Source organism: Larimichthys crocea, chromosome XXII, assembly GCF_000972845.2.
Source record: "Larimichthys crocea isolate SSNF chromosome XXII, L_crocea_2.0, whole genome shotgun sequence".
In the NCBI taxonomy this organism is placed as follows: Eukaryota; Metazoa; Chordata; class Actinopteri; family Sciaenidae; genus Larimichthys; species Larimichthys crocea.
The window spans coordinates 12306338-12328039 of NC_040032.1; the positions used below are offsets into that span (position 1 = coordinate 12306338).

The 21702-nt window shown below is 43.2% G+C and overlaps 1 protein-coding gene across 1 annotated transcript; it reads left to right on the top strand.

Annotated features, from left to right (window-relative positions):
- Positions 1–1188: 1188 nt before the first annotated feature.
- b3gat1b (beta-1,3-glucuronyltransferase 1 (glucuronosyltransferase P) b) lies at positions 1189–21687 on the top strand. The gene is made up of 8 exons (XM_010749459.3): positions 1189–1584; positions 12864–13129; positions 17009–17075; positions 18725–18867; positions 18998–19509; positions 19587–19883; positions 20178–20283; positions 20395–21687. Exons 4-7 carry the CDS (start codon positions 18756–18758, stop codon positions 20262–20264), a joined length of 1008 nt encoding a protein of 335 aa, XP_010747761.2. The 5' UTR covers positions 1189–1584; positions 12864–13129; positions 17009–17075; positions 18725–18755; the 3' UTR covers positions 20265–20283; positions 20395–21687.
- Positions 21688–21702: the final 15 nt, after the last annotated feature.

The following is a 21702-nucleotide window of genomic DNA, read 5'->3' on the forward strand; positions in this document are numbered from 1 at the left end:
CGACTTTTATAACCACCGCTCCCGTTCTGCTGAGAGTGAGTTAAAGGATTGTTTGACAGCATTTTGGTTTACATGGCAAAATCACACCAAGAATAGGATGTGCAAAATCAAAGCAGAAGATGCTTTGCTGCTTTTTGTTTTTGTCAGGTAGGTTTTAAATCAAATATTTCATTTGTAGCCTGACGTTTAGCAAAATCAAAACAAATGAACATTTTTTATTGATGTTTTTGTGACATCTGCATGAAATAAATAAACTCGCTCAGCTGTATTTTGTCTCCACTAAAGTTTGCAACACGGGAGAATAAGCTAAATCCTGCTTTACTTACAAATGGCTGTGATTGGGGACAAAGATTTAAAAGGTCAAATTTCAAACTTTGAAAGGCCACAGCTGCTCATTTCGATGAAGCTAAGGGGGGATAATAGATCTCGTTACAGAGTGGCTGCATTACAAAGAAACGCACATTTATCTGAGTTAAAACTCTGACCTTAGTGTCATAATCGAGCTTAAGACACGACGTTTGACTCAAGGATTCCTGGGTGGTTATTTCACTTCACAGCTTTTACACCGAGGTACTATGATTTCAATATTTTCCGATTAGGTGTCGCATGATGCGCAGCCACAAAACAATTATTTAGTAAAAGGTTAGGCTCAAGTTTGGTGGATCGCCCTTCGGTAGCTTAGCATTTCTTCTAAATGTCACATGTTTCAAAAAGGAAGGGAAAGTAGCACTTAATGGCTCCTCGGAGGTGATCTGTCATTGTCAAAAGAATATAATTGCGTCCCACATTTTGAGAGTGTGCTTGTTTAAATGACTGGTTGTTCACTGTGCATGTAACATACAGACTACACAATCTCTCTGCTCATCTTTTCTTGGACAGCTGCATCCCCGTATCTTTCCCCTCTCATCCTCCTGTACTCGTGTAAGCTGTTGATTCCTATCTGGTACATGCCAATAGCTGCTTGTTTCAGAGAGGATAGGGGGGGTTGGTGCTGCCCTCGAAGCAAAGACTCCCTCAGTCCCATATAAATACGCTCTCAGATGTCTTGCCTCGAGCCGTGTCTGCCTCTCTCTCTCTCTCTCTTTCTCTCTCTATTGCACTCCTGCTGGAATCAGACAATTACCGACGAGAAAGAAGAAGCCCGGCGTATTCATTTGTTGCAAGAGGTGGGGGAAAGGGTGGGAGCTAAACAGGGGCATCAAGAAGGTAAAGTGGAATGAGACGGAGTGACAGAGAAAGGGAGAGCGACGGGAGGAGAGTAGAATAGAGGGAGGGAGGGTTTAGATACAAGTAAGCTGCCCTCTCTTCTTCCACCACATCTCGGTCTGTGAGCACTGGAGCACAGCGTGAGATCTGGAGTGCATTCCCGACATGTACACCTGTGAGCCCTGCTCGTTCATTCAGGGATGCAGCGTGCACGTATGAATGACGGGGGGACACCTTTGAGACGATAACGTGCAGCAGAGAGTGTTTTTAAAAAAAATCTGTCTTGGTGAGATCATCTAAGCTCGGAGGCGGAGGCAGCGGAGGAGACGGCGACATGCAGAGAAGTGGATGCTGAGCTGCTTCCAGTCTTCAGTTAAGGTCTGAACCTTTCCTCTCCTTTTTTGATCTGTGAGCATTTGAAAGCATGCAAGCGTGGACCGGCAGGACACGCTTTCTGACTCTTTATGGGTTTACTGTCACAGTGCATGTTGAATAAGATGAGCTATGAGAGAGATGTCATCTATCTGGCTGCATTACAGAGAAGTTTCACGTTGATAAAAGTCATTTTACAACAAAAACTGTTGAGCAGATTCGAGCGCAGAGGATCTTTAATCATTCCTCGGCTCCTCTGCTGCTTCACACCTGCTCTTGATGAAACGCTGTCATCACACTTCAACATCGAACATCTGGTTAACAAAGAAAAAAAAAGAAGATTGATACCTTTTAATTTGATCTGTGTTCATCTTCATAAAGTCACTGTCAGACTTTAGTTTGCTGAGATGAAGCCCCGTCGTTCTTGGCACTGAAATGTAAATCTTTTAATTAGACTTTGGATGATCTTCAAGAGGTCTTTTTTGCCACGTCGCTGCCAAACTGTCTGGAGCGAACAGCCGATTATCTAACACTTCTTTGTCAAAACACTGACACTAATGAAGATGCAGTGGGACACGTAAAATATATTCACCTCCTCGCATTACTTACAGAAATTTAACAAGGAGGGAAGTTTATTGTCCCGTCAGCGGGACATTTGTCTTTGTCTCAGCATTAAAAAGCAACAGTAAATCAAACTAATCTAACTGTTGACATGAGATCTCCCAACATAGGGATACTACAGTGATGTGGGCTCATGTAAACCAGGGGATTACTGATTACAAATGGGTTGCAAATCAACCTAACACTGATTTCTCAGTCTGTGTAAAGCCTGGTTTGACTAAATTATTGCCACAAACAAATGAGCCACTAGAAGTCGTGTTAATTGCAGGTGTGCAGCCGAATTCAAACTTTGCAGTTCCCAAGAATCTTTTTGAATCGTGCAGTGCTACATGTCAAAGAGGGAACAAACTCTTGTCTGCTCCCAGAATAAAACATGAAGCCGTGCTGCAGTCGACTCCAGCTGCTTGTCATTTTTATCCAAGACGTCATGAATATCGGAATAAGTCTCGCTTAGTGTTCATTAACAAGCTGCTGGTTAATGCTTCTTGTTGAAAGAGTTTGATCCTGAATCAAGATCTGCTCGGAAATCCATCAGAGGATTATTGAAGAGAGCATTTGAAATCCATTCCAAGGACTCGGATACTGCATCAGCTCCTGTGTAATCTGCATCGAATGCATCTCAGCTGGTAAAAGGATATTCAAGACAAAATCCTTCCATGCTTCTCACTGGCTTTCTTTTCTTTTTATCTGCATACTCTTGACGTACATTACAAAAAAAAACAACCTTTGAGTCAGATCGTTTGAGGTTGTTTTTGCCCGTTTGAAAGACGATTCAGATCAGAGGCGAATTCTCACTTCGAGCGGGAGGGAACGGTGCACGAGCGGATCAATACACGAGAACGTCAGGATGTCTGACTGACGGGACGCTCTGATGTCCTCACTGAACTGTAATCTTTCATGTCGGCTGGGTTAACACTCTGAGTGACGACTGATGTGTTCAGTCACCAGAGAAGTACTGTAATGACACGCTGCAGGAAAAGGGTGAAGCTGCACCTGAACGACCGACACGATCAAGTCGAACTCTTCACTTGATTTGACTCTGTCTTAAGTTTGAATTTGACTTCTCAGGCAGGAAACTCCTCCAGTGTGTGTTGCGTTCTGTTTCTTTTCTTTCTTTGCCAAACGCCCTCTTCTTAGCATCGGCTAATGTCACCAGACTGGTCTTGTTCAAAATGGATGAGTGGGCTGCATTTTTCACACACAGCCTCATGTCGGCCTACTGTGTGCGGCGGTGTGCTTTGCACTACAAACTATTCTGCAGACTGAAAGTCTGCGTTGTTCTTCAGGCGAGACCGCTGAACTGTGACTGTATTATTGGATGCAACCAGTCTACTGTGAACTATTGTTTGAGCAGAAAGTCACTTTATGTTGGCTGTGTTGTTATGTGTAACATGCATGTTGTTCTCCCATCTAAAGACTCAAAGTCTGGCTTTGACCGAGGCGATACAGACACAGCAGATTGTTGACGAGCTTCACACTCGTCTTAAAGTGAGACAGACGCCGGACTCGTGTCTCTACAGCAAACACCATGAGTGTTGTTTGAACACTTTGAAGCAGGAGCTCGCACTTATCACTCCAATGCCCCGAGAGCGCAAAGCAGGTGCAGGCAAACGAAGCGAGACTCCTGAGAGAAACACCATTAGCAGCCAGGCACTAAAGCTGCGAGAGCTTAATGTAAAAAAAATACACCTTTTTTCTATCAGCGTATGATAAATGATACGTAATATATCAAGTCGAATTTGGACAAATGAGGCTGTAGTGTCTGTTCGCACGTCTCGGAGGTGATGAATCATGTTTAATACATCGATCTCGTCCACGTCCGGATGGTGTTGTGTAATAAAACACAATATCATTTTCTATTCAGAACTGTTGATTGGCTCGTGATGGCTTGTGGTCACACGTAGTTTGCCAATTATTAAAATCGGCGACACATTTCACACCGTGCGTATTTTCACGCAGAATAATCAAACCTAAGAACAGAGGTATCACACGCTCATGACAAACACGCCCACACAACCTTCCACAACAACTCTCCGTCCCTGCTGCAGGACTCACGCTGAGAGATGATTGATTGACTTTGTTACCTCAGAAAAAAGGAAAGTGATTTGCAGTTTGGGGCACAAAAAAAAAATCAACAGTTACATCAGAGACCTTGGCGCTCATGCTGCAGGAATGAGGAAGACTTCCAGTCATTCTCATCACATTCCCATCAGCTGTACTTTGTCAGAGATGTGTATATATATTAGAGTTGCACGATACCCACGATACCCCACGGTGCCAAATGGTAACGGTTCCTACTATACTAGAAATTATACACAACGGTACTACCGATGCCAGTTTCCTGGCTTCTCACTGCATGCTTCTTACTTCACCAGTATTATGTTTATCATGCACCAAACAGCATTATAAGTAATTAAGTATTATATATATTTAGTATTTATAACTTGTACAAATACATTGCAGTTCATAATAATAATAGTAGTAAAAAAAAGGCTGCAGTATCGCGATAATACCCGGAACCGTGATACTTTGTCTGGTATAGTATCGTGGTTACTTATTTTGGTATCGTGACAACTCTAATATATATATACACACACACACACTGTCTGCTGCTGCTTTTTATTGGAGCGATCCATCGACACAGTCACCATCTCAGTACACGGTAAGCCGATATCACCCCTCTATGTCTATCAAGGCTGGAGGTCAGTCATCAATTAACTTAAATTATAACTAATTGAATTTTTGATCTTTTTTTTTTAAGTGGTTTGGGTTTGTTACAAATGTCACACATGCATTTATTATACAGGACACACGGCGGGTTTTATATATAAATTAATATAAATGTATAATATTTATGTTTAACCTACCCAACGTAAATATTAAGTAAGTCAACACATGATACAGTCTTAAGAATATGTATAATTTTACTGTATAATACATGATTACAACAAACGTTAAAGTTCAAAGAGTAAGTTCATTTCTGGCAGGCTTCATAATTCTGTTTTTACTCAGCTGAATTATGTGAAATATTCACGTTATGTACAACTAAAAGTATCAACGAAAGGACTTCAGGCTGCAGCTGCGGCTCAGACGGTAGAGTGGACCCGTCCACCGATCAGAACCTCTCCAGTCTGCAGGGAACAAGATACTGAACCCAAAATCGCTCCTGAAGGTCGAGCCATCAGTGTGATTCACCGCGTAGATGCCAAAATTTAGCTCTAATCTCTCTGATGATACTTATAAATCAGTTCTTTAGCTTCTCCTCAGTATCAGCACCATCATTTACGTCAGAGTTAAACTGTAGAATAACTTCCCCTGTTGCCTCATTTTGACATATGGCTGCATCCAAACTTTGTGTCTGACTCTAATTAGCAAATGGTGAACGTGTTAAACTCCCTTAGACATCAGCATGTTCGCAGGTAGTTTCCCAAAATAAAGCCTCCCACAGGGACGCTCTAAGCGGGATAACAGTCCTCCCTGTCCTCCCTCCATCAGCGAGCTTCAGACTGTGGAGACCAGACATGAAGAGAACGAGCAGCAGTGTGTTTGTGTTCCTTCTAAACTAGATGAGCCTACTGTGATGACGGCTGGTATTTAAAAACTTACTGCACTACTTTTAAAGTTTCTGGGACAAAAATAGAAACGGGTAAACAGTCTGTGTGTGTTTGCGTAATCAGGAGAATATGGTCGTTTATAATAGAAGCTGCTCTGCTGTATAGTCAAGGCCATGCAATCACCTCCTTCTGTGATTGTGGCTGCTGATTGTGTACATATGTGGCTGTAGGTGTGTTTTTAATTGTGCTGGGAGATATGATTGCCTCTGTGGGCGGTGTACAGTAGTTTCAATCACTGATTGAGAGCTAATTTATTCACATATGGTTTCTTTATGTTTATCACACCACTCTTAAGTCTTGTTCAGAAATGTAGAAACAAGAACGTTCTGATGTCTTCAGGGCAAAACAAGAAGCTGAAGAATTGACGGTAAAAACTGTTGTTTCTCGCTCTGATCGTGACAATAATTGGATTAAGTTAATTACATGCCCAGCAGAATATTCCACGTGTGATCAGTAATAAACGTGCACGCTGTGATTTTTGATGGAACCGATCGTCGTCGGCCTCTGGCTCCTGATTTCTTATTCTACCACAACAATGCATCTTACGACATGCAGGCAGCACGTCTTCACATGATTATATGGTCTTTTTGGTGAAGTGATACAGCGATAAGACATGAATTTTTGATGAATGTTGATAACCTCGAGGGGGAAACAAGCGCATCATTATTTACTCCGTCAACAAATTCAGTATGCAAAATAGCAAGTAAATGGGAATATTAACTGAGGGAACAGCCTGATTGAATTATTCTCAAACTCCAGATGCATGCAGTAATAAGATTATAGTGTGCACATAAGCAAAGCCAAAACTTTCAGTCAGTGAGGAAGGGCCACAGACTGCAGTTCCTTAAACGGCCACTTGAGGCTGGCTTCATAAGTCCCCATGTTAAAACAGCAGAAATAAACATGTTTACAGCCTGGTACAAAAACATTTTTGGTCTCTGTAGCTAATTTCCCCGTTCATGACAACTGTACTGAGGGTGAATTTATATACAACTCACCTGTTCACATTATATTAAGGCTTAAAGTTATCAGTCCCTCCAGTTTTTCGCGATTTTGCGATCGCGTGGATTACTGCATAATCAGCAATATGCCGCATATTTTCGCGGGGCCGCATATTTCCTACTGTGTCATTGCAAAATAACCAAACATGCCGCCATAGATGTGTCTTCCACCTGTTTGACACACACACACCGCCATGGGAACGTTAGTTAGTGATGGCGACTACTAACAAGTCCCACCTGCCGTCATATATATCGGCAAATGACCGAGCAAAACAATTTTACATGCAAGCAGAGGAAAACTATTTTTTTTATTTTACACTCCAGTACTAATGTTAAGATTTCTTACAGAAAATAAAAAGGAAACAGTGTTTCTTAATCTGCCTGCCTTGGTTTTTGTCTCATTAAGCCTGTTTAGACTTTTTGATGCGGTTTAAAAGTGAAGAAAACAACAAAAAAGGGGGCCAAATTCTTGAGAAAATTGCCGCCGCAAAATCATTTTGATCGCAAAAATCACATCGTGAAATCCTGTTGGGACTGAGTTATGCAAGATTTACAGTGTGGTCGCTTAACAGCAAGATACTTTTATCCAAAGCGACTTACAAAAAGGGAAAACGACCAAGATACAGTGCGACAAGGCTAATGCATGTTAGTGCAGCAGTAAGCGTTACTCACCTAGAATCAGGTGGCAGCTCTGGAAGGGGGATAGATTTATCGGTAGTGCTTGGAGAGGAGATACTCCCTGAGGAGCTGGAGGTCTTCAGGAGGTTTTTGAACGTAGCAGCTCTGGTAGGAACTGGTAACACGTGAGTGACAGGTGGCTTTGTATGAGCGCCCGGGCTTTATTCTGCTGACCTCAGGTTCAACGACGATCCAGGTCTTTGCAGATTTTTAGGTTACCCGCGATGCTGCAAAGGCAGGACTACCAAGAAGGTAGAGCTTTATATGTTACAGATACGATTGACAGGTCTATAATGTTACAGTGTGATTCTCACCTGAGAATAAAAGTGTAAAACAACAGAAAAGTGTAAATCTAGCCAAGTTTATTCCTCAGCTGCTGAATTTAACAGCCGGCACAACAAGGCTGCTCAGTTTCTTTCTGATAGCCGAGGAGAAGTTTCCCGGATCAGACCTCAATCTAAATGCACATTTTCATTCAAATGATTGTCAAATTCACTGGAGGATATTTTGTCTGGTTCAGACTGCATTTTAATGTGGCCGCAGTATGCAAAAGATGAGACGATATAATTTGAAAAAGTGTTACATTGTCAGCTTCCTACCAATCAGTTTTGTTTTGTTGTTCTGTTCTGATCTAAGTAGAAGTTTGAAAACCAGACCACATCTAAATGCAAAACTGTCCTCCCAACACGCCCGCCCTTTCCACAGAGGCCACAGAGAGAGAAAGCGCAGCAGTGTGTGTTTCTTCAACTAAATGAGGCATTCTGATGACGAGTGGACTACTTAAAACTTACTGCGCTCATTTTAAAGTTTCTCCCCCGCGGGGATAAACAGTCTTAGCAACCGAGAAACAAGTAAACATGTTATGTGTGTTTTTGTAATCAGGACCGGTGCCGTGCAGTACAGTGTGGTCGCGTATATGTAAACAGAGCCACTCTCCCTGTGTGTGTGTGTGTGTGTGTGTGTTATAATTGAGTCAAGGCCATGCATTTGCTTCATTCCTGATTGTGGCCCCTGATTGTGTATGTGGCTGTAGGTGTATGTGTTGTGAACGTATGACTTGAGCGGGGGTGTACAATACTTTCAATCAGCGAAATGAGACTGAAAGCTAATAAATTCAAATTTAACGAGGTTGTACGTGCATGAATGTCGTTGATGGAGGCTCACAAAATAAACCTAAAACACAGTTGCACAGGTTTCTTCCACTTATCCGAGGTTGGCAGTAGCAGCGTATTCTAGTTCCTCCGTCCAGCAGGTTCTGGGTCTGCCCCGGGTTCTCCTCACAGTTTTTTACGTACACGGAACACCCCCAAAGAATTGCTACACGCTTTGCATGGCAATAGCCCTCGGTAGGTTCTCCCATGGCATCCCCAGGGTAGGGATGAGACGAAATGTGTCACAAAGACCCCCATGAAACAAAACCGGGGCCCCCTTCTGGACCTCCGGAGCCCCCTCTCCTCCTCCTGTGTCTTTCTTTTTGCCTGTTAGATTTGCTGCCTGTGTTGGACTCGCCACGCCGTGAGCCTTGTACTTTGACGTTTGTTAATTAAATCATCGCGCTACTGCACAGCTCCACCTCAGATGTGTGCACCCCCGGTCCAATCCTCCCCGTATCCCCTGGTTACCGTGCTGGCACGTGATGCGTTCATAAAGAAGACAGATTTTCATACTCCTGAGGCGAAACGAGAAGCTTCTCCGAGTTGTTTTTTTTCTCACTTTGATCATGAAAATAAAGTTCCAGACTTGTTGCAACTGCAAACTGAGCTGTAAGTGGGAACGTTTTCCCTGTCGGAGCTGTGAAATGCATTGTTGGCACGTCGCTATCTGGTACTCATTAACACTTCCACTTGAAATGTTAGACTTCACACCGTCTGTACTTGTAAACATCTTCACAGTAGAACGCTGTAATTGCATACGCCCACATATCAAATCAACCATCTCTCATTCACTGACTCGGTTTCAACAAGACGTTCTTTAACATCCATTTCTCCCAGTTTGACTGTGATTGTGCTTGCGTGAGATTTCTAATTATTATGATGTTCGACATCAGTGTCAAACCTTTCATCAGCCTTGTTTCCATCAACTCTTCATTCTTTATTTGGATCTCCATCAGCTGGTGTCCACGCTCTGCAGCACTTGTTGTTCCTCCCTTCATAGATTGCATCATATCTGTTGTATTTGAATGCATTTCTATCAAATTTACAGTAAGAGCTGCAGCCAAGGAATGGAGGAGAAGATATTCAGTCGTGTTATTATCCGTTGGATCTTGGTGGTGATAGCTTATACGAGGCAAGAGGTACTTACTCTGGGATTGCATTCAATTTTATGAGCTTCTTATCTATCAAAGGAGACCAGGTATAACCCTGTAGGTCACATTCGTTGTGGGATTTTTAAAAATGGATCTATTTTTCCTGGGGAAAGAGTGCAGAGAAGGCCACAAGATACCATGAAGTAATAATATGATACCATGTTGTGTCACATTCGGTGCAGAACAAGACATGTGGTGTGGCGTGTGGCGACCTATGTACAAAGCCTCAGTCCTTACTGCAGCTGTCTTTGCAATTTCATGACACTCTTCAGCTGCTACTAGCAAATAAATGCTCAAATCCTCCAGAAAATAAGATGTGCAGGGCTACAATAAATACAAAGACACAGATAGAGCTGTTGCACTGAAAAGCCACTAATTATCATCCAGATGATTTTGCTTCACGGTGTTTTCATCACATATGCATCAATATTGCAGCTGCCCCGCTTAAGAAACTATTAATTAAATGTGAATTTTAATGACTTGCATCCTAATAGCACACCTACACTCCTTTCTCAATGTGCGACACCTTCGGAGACTGCATCGGCGTCTCATTAATCATCCATCTGTCGAACACTGACTGGCGTTTCTCTGCAACAGATGCAGACAGAATATTGATGGAATGATGGAAGTGATGAAGTAACAGAGAGGGAGCACACGGATAGATATCTGTGAATAATATTATAATCTTTCAGGTGTAATAATAATTTTAAAAAGTCCAAACATCTGGATTATTCTCCTCAGCTTTACTTTCTTCTCTGCGGTGTCATGTGAGGACGAGGCAGCGCAGCGACAAGTTGTTCAGAAATGATTCCTGTCAGATCGGTAGCAGGTGTTGGGTTTCCGCTGGATATAAAGACACCAGTCGGGGAAGAGGTGTCGAGCTGAGAGCAGCTATTCTTTGACAATGAATCTGTTTACGTGCACACATTATTTCAAACGGCAGTCAATGCTGCTGGTCATAAAAGGCTGTTTACAAGCGCCGTCTTCTTCTGCTCCCTGAGTATCTGGGCACTGACACAAACACATTTCCTGAGCTGATTCAGACAATGAAAAGCCAAACAAGCAATCAGTGGCACATTCAAATGGTATTTTTTAATATGTAAGACATATTAATGATGTCTGATTTGAATTATTTGACTCCGGGATAATGATATATAGCACATCACGGTGCTTGTTGAAGGAAGCAGGGATAGAGAAGTAAACAGTCTGCCGCCTGACCTCTTTAGAAAGAAACAGAATTTCACTCTATTTAAGATACGAGCCGAGTATCTCCCAGAATACGTGATCATTGAGCATACTGGTAAAGACTGCATCCTACACACTGTGGACTAACAAGTATATATATATATGGAAGCAACAAAATCTCTGAAAAGCTTCATCTGTAAGGTGAAAGTAACATTTGAATCGACTGATTTCTTGGGCAGAGGAGCTTCAAAACAACACACACAGCTTTAATATGTTATCACTAGGGCTGCCAAGTGATTAAACATTAATCTAATTAATTAAATGCTTTGTGCATTTATAAATGTTTGTCCGTGACTGAACGCCTGTTCGAATCTGGCTTGAGGAGACTTGTTGTTGTTCAGGGTAGCATCAGGAGCCCTGCTGGGTCTGACGTCTGAGGTCGGGGTTCAGTGTTTTTCATTGAGTTGATGTTTCAGGAGGATGTTTTGTTTTGGTCCGATGGTACACAGAAGTCCACAGAAGTTGCACTGAACAGTGCTCCTATAAATATAATAATAATAATAATATAAATATTACACATCTGAGACAAATGTATCAAATTTATCCTTCATGTGGCATTACGTTGCTTGCCACCTACCAAATGGAAGTCCTGTGTTTACTCTCCTTTCAAGTCTTTTGGACTTTCCATCACCTCTTCAACTTCCTTCACCAGCTACAGCTAGTCACTAACTTCGTCTGTGCTTAGGACCAAACCATCCTCAGTGTTATTAAGTAGATTTATCAGAAGCAAATCGGAGGAGAATCCTGGTTTAGGAACTTAGTCAGTACTGATGTTTGGCCATAGATTATATCCAGTCTTAAAGCCTGAGAATTTCGAGTATATTTCATATCTAGGAGTTAAAAACTGTATGATTATGTCAGAGAGATACAGGGAAATAGAAGTGAATGACCACGTGTCAATAACAATCTATTGGACTGTAAACTGAGATGGAGGAAAGGCTTGCAAGACATATCATAACCTTACATCTGCTTCCCCGTGAGCTCATGTAAGGTGGTGCACGATATCTGGCACGATGATCTGAATAATACCCCGCAGTGTGTGATAAACATTTTTTCCAGATCTTGTAGTGCGTGCATGTTTGAGATTAGACAGTCTGTGAAGTTATGATTTCAAAACTCCCGTCTGAGCCCGGCTTTAAACTGATCATCAGAGACAGACCGTGCGAGTCTGATGATGTCACGTTGAGACAAAATCCCGGATCATCCTCCACAGACAGAGAGTGAATTAATGAATTAGGCGGGGACGCTAAAACGAAATATTAAATAGTGATTTCCAAAAAGGTCATTGCCGCTCATCTGAACCACCTGCAGCTTTGTCACATGGCAAAATATAACCATCCTCCTTAATTAGCTGTGATGTGAGCCGCACTGCCATTCACTCCGCGTGTGCTCTTCCTCTCCATCTGTGAAGTTCTTTATTTTTTCCCCCCTGCTCCATTATAAGACTTTTTAAAGCATAGGCGTCCATTCAGAATGTACTCCTTTCATATGCCTGTCAGGAAATGAAAGCAAAATGAATAGAAATGCTCTCACTGTCTGACTAGTGGACCATGTGACTATGGCTGTTTATGCCTCAGATAAACAACCCACACGTTATGCATGGCTCTCTCCATTTTTTCAAATCCCGCTTCATCCCTGAGTAAGAATTCCATTTGTGGGGCTGTGACATTTTTCATGTGATTTATTCTATTGTCCCGAGTCCTCCGGCCATGGCTGCCCCTCCGCCCCGTCCCCTTGCCATCAGCTTTGACAATCCCAGCCTTTGTTTTTGCAATGAGAAGCAGCATTCTTCCAGAGGGATGACCTCCTCTGTCTCTACAGGGGCTGGCACTGAGGACGCGACCCTACCCGAGGATTGGATAGCTGCGAAAGGCTGTGAACAAAATCCGCTACTTGTCACCCCCCCGACTCTGCTGCTCATATCTGCGCCAAGCACGCTCTCCGACCCCGGGAAGAGAACTTGATGGATACTTCTGTTCATCACAGCTGACACATCAAGGGCCCCGGCAGCATTATCAGCACCTTCATCATTGACACGGCACAACAGGATTAGACTGTGTGACGAAAGTGGATCATCACTCATATCTGTGAGTATACGTCTCTTATTGTTTTCATTTCGTTATTGAATTAACACATTGTAGATCATTTAATATAGAGTCAGTGCTCAGTTAGAGCATCTGCTGGGTTAAAGAAACATTGCCGATATTTTTGGGGGAAACAAAATCCAAAAACTTGAGCACTACCTGAAGGAACGAAGCTGAAGATGAAAGGTGCTGAAGTATAAAAAACTAAAATCCCACAGCGCCTCAATATTTGAATTCCAAACCAGCCGTATTTTTTTTTTTTTTTACATCTCAAACCGGCTGAAAGGAAACAACGCAAACATCAAACAGCAGAAACAGTAATACATCAGATTACCTGCAGCTGTCTGTCCGTATACAGACACGAGCACAGGTCACCGTTAGGATTTAGTGGATTGATAACAGTTGGTCGGACTCAGATGGCAGTAATGAGGATTTAATTCATGATAATCTTCCTCTGCTGTTAATGTATTTGCAACGAAAAAATTACATTTCAGCAGTTTATTTCTTCTGCCACCTGCCTGGAGGACTCGAGGATTGTCCGGGCTAAGAGGTCGGAGGTTAACAATGCAGAAATAAAAAGTGCAAAGGTGGGTCGACATCATTTAAACCGTCTACCTTAATCCCTTTTTTTTTCTGCACAGTGATCTCCAAGCTTGTTACCCTTTTTAATTTGAGCCTGCGTTCAATTCCTATCTGCCTCATAGCCCCCAGCAGCCCCTGCCATTTGGCTGTTATTAGCACAGACAACATTAGTATGGATTTCCCAGCTGAGACAGGATTTAAAAGACACGTCTCTGAGATGTCTGATATCAAGAGAGTCTCCTATTTATAGTTTTCACGGGCTGTGCCATACATTTTAAACACACAGCGAGAAGCTTTCGGGTCTTTTTGAATGCTGAGTGAGGCCGGCACCGTCTTCCACTCGTCCTCCTCGTCCTCTTTGATCCAGTTAAGGTCTCTCATTAGTGAGCTCTGGGTTGAGATCATTAGGTTTGTGAAGTAGATCTGAATCTGTTTTTTTTTAGTATTAAAGCCTCACTGCCGTGTTCATATTTGTAACTGTGCTGATTGGTTTGGATTATGATTTGCAAGTTTTCTTTTCATAAAATAACAGAATTTAAATCACGTTAATGATACACTGACATGTAATGAGGTGAATGGTGTCTCTGTCATTCATATGCATCGCGTTAACGCTTGGCGTGTTTCCTGATGGACAGTAAAGTAAACTGCTGCAAACTATAGCTGCAGCTCAGTTTGTTAGCTGAGCTGCCCAGACTGTGAGCTCAGACCGCCGGGGGGTGAGTGCTAGTGTTTGTCCCACAGGCGGTTTGGACCACCGGGAAGAAGAGGATGTTTTTCAAGCCTGAGGAGTGGAGCCGGTGTCGTGCCAGAACTGGAGCTGGACAAGCGTGCAATGTAACTGGGCTCAGCAGCCTCTAGGGACATAATGAGACAAAGCTAAGACAAGAAAAGGAGGGTGACTGACCAAGAAGCTGCTGTTGAGGAGAGGTTTATAAAATAAAAGGCTGAAAGACAAAGACGCCGAGCTGGGCTTCTTGCTGTTGGACTAGTCGGTGATATTAGAAGGCTGCTATGTCTTGACTTGGCTGTGTTTGCAAAGTTGACGACTCGATTGTTGTGAATCAGAAGACTCCATGACTCTTAAACTGGAGACAATTTCTATGCAATGCTGCTTTAAAAAGAAAAAAAAAAACCCCTTCACACTAAAGAAATCATCTTTGGAGAGCTCAGTCGCAGCATTGTACACAAACAGCTGAATATTTAATGCCAAGTGAACGTGTCGAGATCAGTTTGTGGAATTATTTCAGGAGACAACGCTTAAATTGGCTTCATGGTCCAGAAGAAGAAAACACTTTAATTCATTATCACATATAAGATACAGACAGTTTATTCATTATTGTTATGCCTCCAAACTTATTTAGCTTTACATTTGTGTGCTGGACTTCCAGTTTTTTGTGCTGACTCACCTGATCCCTGCAGACGTCATTAACAGGTGGACAGTGTGTAGCAAGGTGCACGGACATGAGGTGTCTGACGCACGTTGCATTATAGGTTGTTGCATTTTTATCAACACCACCTTTTTAGAATTCATCATCAACCACCAGATATTCAGGCAGCCGCTGTTCGTTGAAGTGCAGGATGTGTCCTACAGTGAAAATCTGTAATCCAATCAGCAGATCATGAACCTTCAGGACAGAAAGCTCAGCGAATGTGATTGACAGGTATAATTGTGTTTCATCGCAGCACATCTGTCAGTAAGACAGCCCAGTTTGTGGTTTAAGTTTCATCATTAATAACCTCCACATAGAAAGTTTGTGTGTTTGTCTACTAGTTACTTAGCAGATTGATGCTACGACTAGAAGCTGAAATTTGGCGCATAGCTCTCTTCGTCCTTCATGCATTGCTATGTCCACATAGACCATGCACGTTTTCACATGCATAGGTTTATCCCCCATTTTAATTTTGCTCAAACAGTCTTACAAATCAAATATAAAACATAAATTGCATCCAATATTCCCCAAATTGGCCCACAAAAGTAGTTTCATTTATTTCATTCCCTGGTTGCCACGGCCTATTTGTCGTAAATTGCTGTAACTCTTTGAACACATTGTGCAAGCGGAAGCAAATTTAGACGGTGAGTGCACATATAAACTCTAAGCAACGCTGCTAAACTGTGTGGTGTTTCGTCTCACCCTGGTTGCTGTATCACTGTGTGCATTTTGATGCGTTATTCTGTAGCAACATGCTCAAAATAATGCATTTAGTTTGTTGGTTTCATGCATGTGTAGTTTCTATAAACATATATATGTATATGAATGCAGAAAAGTTGATGTTTCTGTTTGTAGTCTGAGTAATATCGACCACGTAGCGTCACATTTGAGTGGGATGCCGTGTGGAAAGCAAATGAGGTAGAATGCATTGGCTGCAATGCAAGAACCAATCAGCTTCTGTCTGATGACCATTTAGTTGGTTATTAGCTGTTATCTGCGCTCATATACTTCTGTCTTTTTATCAAGTTGCTACTCGAGGAGGAAGTCACACTTGTTTTTCCAGATATTAGATGTCTACGAGCCCAGAAACATTGGCGGTTGCCCCCAGAGACTAAATCGTCATCAGATGACAGCCAAAACATTTGATCTGAACTGGTTCCTTTCTGACACAATCCGCCTTAAAACAGGGATGAAAACTGGCGAGAGGTTGCAAAGCCAGTCATTGTTTTTGCATCAATAATTAGGGTTGTCTTCATCAGTGATATGCAGTTCAAACATAATCCTATTAAACCTATCCTGATGTGTTAATTAGTTAGCACAACCTTTTGATCTCAGACTGGGGTTGATCCTTTTAATCAAGGATTAATTGCGTCTAAAGACTTGTGATTAACCAGCAGATGATTTGCCTCATGAAGAGTGGTTTGGCGGCTGTATTATTGTGATCATACACTGAAGGCTGCAGGGCTTCTGGACTGCAAATAAAGAATATATCTACTATCAGCAAAGCTGCAACAAAACTCAGCTGCACCGGGTTAAACCTGCCCCGCTGAAAATCTGCAAGAAACACGAATGACCTTTTGGTAATGAGTCATGCCAAAACCACACAAATAATGCATGGAACAGTTGTTTATGCTTCTAGTTATGCACACAGCATATAAAACATTTGCCCCACATGTTCTGCATGTCTACAGAGATTTAGCTATTAGTGTTTGGAGGATTTCAAAGTGACCTCGGTCAAAGACGGAGCATGTTGAGCACCATGTAGGTCACTTCAGAAGTTCAGATAATGTTACACACATTGCTGCGTTGCTCTCATGGCAGGCTGTCAAACAAACTCTAATCCTGTGTGTGTGTGTTTTTCTCTCTGCAGGGATATCCCTCTTCATACAGAGACTACCAGTCCTTGAAGCGACCATGTGTGTTGCCTATAAACATAGGTAAGATAACGAGATTTGCATTTATGTCGCGCTTTACAGTTTGCCTCTCTAACATGCAAAGTAGTGGCCAACCCATGGGAGGGGAATGTGGGGTTCACTGTCGTGCTCAAGAACACTCAAGAAGGTAGCTGTGAACCGTCAAACCCTGTGATTAATAGGTGAAGAAGTCTCCCTCCTGAGCCTTAGGTGCTCATATGTAACATACTGTTAATTTTTGAAATCACCTCAAATAATGGCCCAACGTGAGTATAAAAACAAGCAGTAGCTCATTCCATAGGGACTTGGCTTGGGAACCGGAGGGTGGCTGGTTCAAGTCCCACATGGACCAAAAATATGGAAGGTGGACTGGTAGCTGGAGAGGTGCCAGTTCACCTCCTGGGCACGGCCGAGGTGCTCTTGAGCAAGGCACCGATACCCCACAACTGCTTCTCAGTGGGGCTGCCCATCACTCCACCATCTCTCTCCACGTTTGCATGTCTATGAGCCCTTATACCTTGTACTGCATGTGTGTGTCTGGGTTAAAATGCATGTCAAAATAAAATAGAGTGAAAAAAGAATTTCCCCATTGAGGGATTAATAAAGTATATCTTCTTCTTTGTTAACAGAAATGTTTTTATACTCTCATTTAATTTAGTCGTTTCTTCTTTGCAGTACTCCTGGTTGATGTTAAGCTACTGTTAAATCAACATTTCATTTTTCACAGTAAAAGGAAAGGATGCAAATGCTTCTAGAGGAGGTGCTGGATTTAATTTATAGTAACTTGGAGGACCGGTGTGAAGGATTTAGTGGCACACATGGAGGAAGGGAAACAGGTCTACGTCTGTCACTGAGTTAAATAAATCTGCTGTATGTAACTATAAAGAACATCTGGGCCTCCTGGGCTGTGTTAAGGTACCAGAAACCACAAACCAGTCAATCCATATACCGTCTTTTATCTGTGTCAGCTGTTTACAGGCAGCGAAAAGGGCTTGACCCTTTCAGCCACACAGCGTCCCTCTTCAAATCATTATCTCAAGTGATCTCTGCAGTGTACCAGTATGCTTTCAGATGAGACAAAAAAGAAAAGCTCCAAGCACTTTCTGACCTATTTTTCTGTCGTGCAGCACTTCGAACCAGTCTGAGACTGCTTCTTAACACAATGCCTTCTTCCTTCAGTTTGTGCCTTGCAGCTACAGTATATTGATGTTTGTTCAACAGAGAGAGAGAGAGAGCCACCGTCTATGGGCTTCAAAGTGCAATTCGCATCTAGCGATGGGCCATCGAATTAGGGAACTCAGTCATCCATTCACAGGCCAAAGACAGTATGCTAAATAGACTGAAAACTAAAAGCAGTGAATGTTTCCTTTTAGATAATAACTCTAAATGGAGTCTCAACCCGTGCATATCTATCTTTGTGACAGCAAAAAACCCAAAAAACATAAATGTAATTATACAGCACTCTAGAAGAAGTACAAAATTAGCTCTCTTGATATATAAATAATAAATACAATACCTTAAAATTTAATTTAAAATGTCTCTAACAGTGTTTGGATGTGCAATGTTTAAAATAATAATATAAGACACTGTTTTGTTGGCTTGTTGTGCTCAGTGACATCTGGAAAAGCTGCAACACCTCAATTTTTGTGAACCGTATCGTGTGTTGCATGCAGGTAGTGACATGACTCCGGTCTGACCCTGGAGATGCCGAAGAGACGAGACATCGTCGCCATTGTGTTGATCGTGTTGCCTTGGACACTGCTCATCACTGTTTGGCACCAGAGCACCATCACTCCTCTGCTCGCCACTCAAAAGGGTAAAATTACTCAACAGTCTGCTAAAGCACAGGGTGAAATGCCACATGTTGTAAAGTTAGGGTGTATTGCACACAGGATTGGGTCATGGTACCGCAGAGGCTCACTGTAATCATCTTCCCTCCTGGCTAGATGACAGACGTGACGGTCGCTCCAACTCCAGAAATACTTTTGCTTTCAAGGAGTCCTGCTCGCTTCAGAACCGGGACATCGTGGAGGTGGTGCGCACCGAGTATGTGTACAGCCGGCCTCCGCCCTGGTCTGACATCCTGTCCACCATCCACGTCATCACTCCCACCTACAGCCGGCCGGTGCAGAAGGCAGAGCTGACGCGTCTGGCCAACACTTTGCTGCACGTCCCCAACTTGCACTGGATCCTGGTGGAGGACTCCCAGAGGAGGACCACTCTTGTCACCCATCTCCTCCGGGACATGGGACTCAACTACACCCACCTGAATGTGGAGACGCCTAGGAACTATAAGATACGTGGGGACACAAGGGACCCCCGAATACCTCGGGGTACGATACAGAGGAACCTGGCCCTGCGGTGGCTTCGGGAGACCTTCAACGTAAACAGCAGTCAGCCTGGGATTGTCTACTTTGCAGACGATGACAACACATACAGTCTGGAGCTGTTTGAGGAGGTAAGGACTCTTTAAGAGTGCAATCCCTTCATCCTTTCACACACACTTCTACTTGTATCTCTGTCTCTGCTTTCCAGATGCGTTCCACCAAAAAGGTGTCAGTGTGGCCTGTGGCCTTTGTGGGCGGCTTGCGGTACGAGTCCCCTAAGGTGAACACTCTGGGCAAGGTGTACGGCTGGAAGACGGTGTTCGACCCACACCGGCCCTTTGCCATCGACATGGCTGGGTTTGCAGTGAACCTGCGCCTCATTCTGTCTAAACCTCAGGCTTATTTCAAGTTACGCGGAGTGAAGGGAGGTTATCAGGAGAGCAGTTTATTAAAGGAGCTGGTCACTCTCGGCGACTTGGAGCCTAAAGCTGCTAACTGCACTAAGGTAAAGAAACGGAGGCTCCCGTCGTGCAACCTCTGCAAATTAGCAATAAAACAAGCTGATAGTGTGAGAGCTCGGCTGGAAATCCTTTAGCTGTCATAACAATTTGATCTTAAAGTCAGTAAACTTGCAGCCAATTCTTCACGCTCGCAGCTCATTTACACATACACACCGCCTCTAGACATTGTGTAGCAGGCATGACGTAGTGCATTACTAGTGCACAGCACTGCTGAGACAAAATGTCTTGTTTTTTTAAGTGTTTCTGCTCATCTCCATCTCTTTCTTCTTACCCTGCAGGTATTAGTATGGCACACACGGACGGAGAAGCCTGTGCTGGTAAATGAGGGCAAGAAAGGATTTACAGACTCTAACGTGGAGATATGACATACTCCGTCTGACGCAGGTAAGAGCAGAGATTTAGAAATGCAAATTTCCACGCAGTGATTATTTGGAGGACTCTTTGGACTTGGTTGTTAACATGCATCTTGTAAGTGTAAAATCGTTGTCGTTCCAGGGGGAGGCGTCTCTCCGTGGGGGTTCTATGTGGATTCAAAACCAACCTCTCAGCTCCTTTATAGTAATAGCCAGGGTCAAAAATCTTATCACAGCTCTGTAGCTGTGATACCCAGGAGACAGCACAAGCCATGTGCGTGAAACCGACCGCAGGGTATCAAAGCACAACTGCACAAAAAATACAAAAACAAGCCGGCCTGTTCTGCACGGGGCACTGCTTGATGCGAGAAACTGGTAGGAGCTGCCAAAAGGGAGCTTGCCCCACTGAGGTCTCCTCGGAGAGTTGAGACAAAGGATGGCTGCGGGAAGAGATGGCACGGCGAGCAATAAAGAGCCCTCCAAAGCGCAGACAACACCAGCCAACCATCCAGTTAGCATTAAATTGGACCCTTTTGTTCCGACGCGAGCAGGCTGTCGGGCACAGGGCTGCACAGGAGGAATAAAAGGGGTCCTTGTCTTAAGTGAGTCAGCACTGACTGACAGACCGAACTGAGGGGATCTGAGCCCCCCTCCCCATTTGTACTGTACAACACTGAGCTATTTATATAGCACCCCGAACCCAGCACTAATTAAGAGTCCTGTTACTCCTCACACATGCTCAGCTGTCACACACACACACACACACACACACACACACACGGGTCCTCAAAGACACAGAGCAATGTAACAGCGATGTCCTCTCACAGTCATTTACTCTTGTTTATCCCAGATATGCTGTAACAATACTGAGGTGTACTCATATTTAAGACTTCACAAGCCTCTGTAGACGCTTTTGAGTGAGCTGAAGTATTATTTATTGTTTCTGAACATTCACTTGTTAGTCGTGAGCTACGCTAATGGGACATGAGGGCATTACTCTTTAAAAAAAACTGGATGTGCATCCGTTCAAATGGCTGTATGACACACACGTCAAATTATTCCCACCGCGGTTGGGCTGGCTGGCTTGCAAGTGATGATTTCATACACAGTTGACCTGCAGTGGCAACGCTTAAAAAAAGTAATGTTCTCTGTTAAAGGTTGGTTATCGATGCACACACGTGAAACCTGATGTTGTTACGATGCTGCTTGTGTTTCCTCAGATGTGTGTCCGTTTCAGCTGCTGCATTCTGCAGAATATTCACACGAGCAATACGAATCTAACAACAGTATCGACTTATAACTGCCACCCACACGCAGGCACGGTTAACTTTAACTGGGTAAGAGGATATACTTGGTTATTCTGCTCTATGTGTGAAAAGTCACTGTAACTAAAGGTACTGTATGTACATAGCTATAAAATGCTCCCATACAAAAACACGCCTCTCTTTGT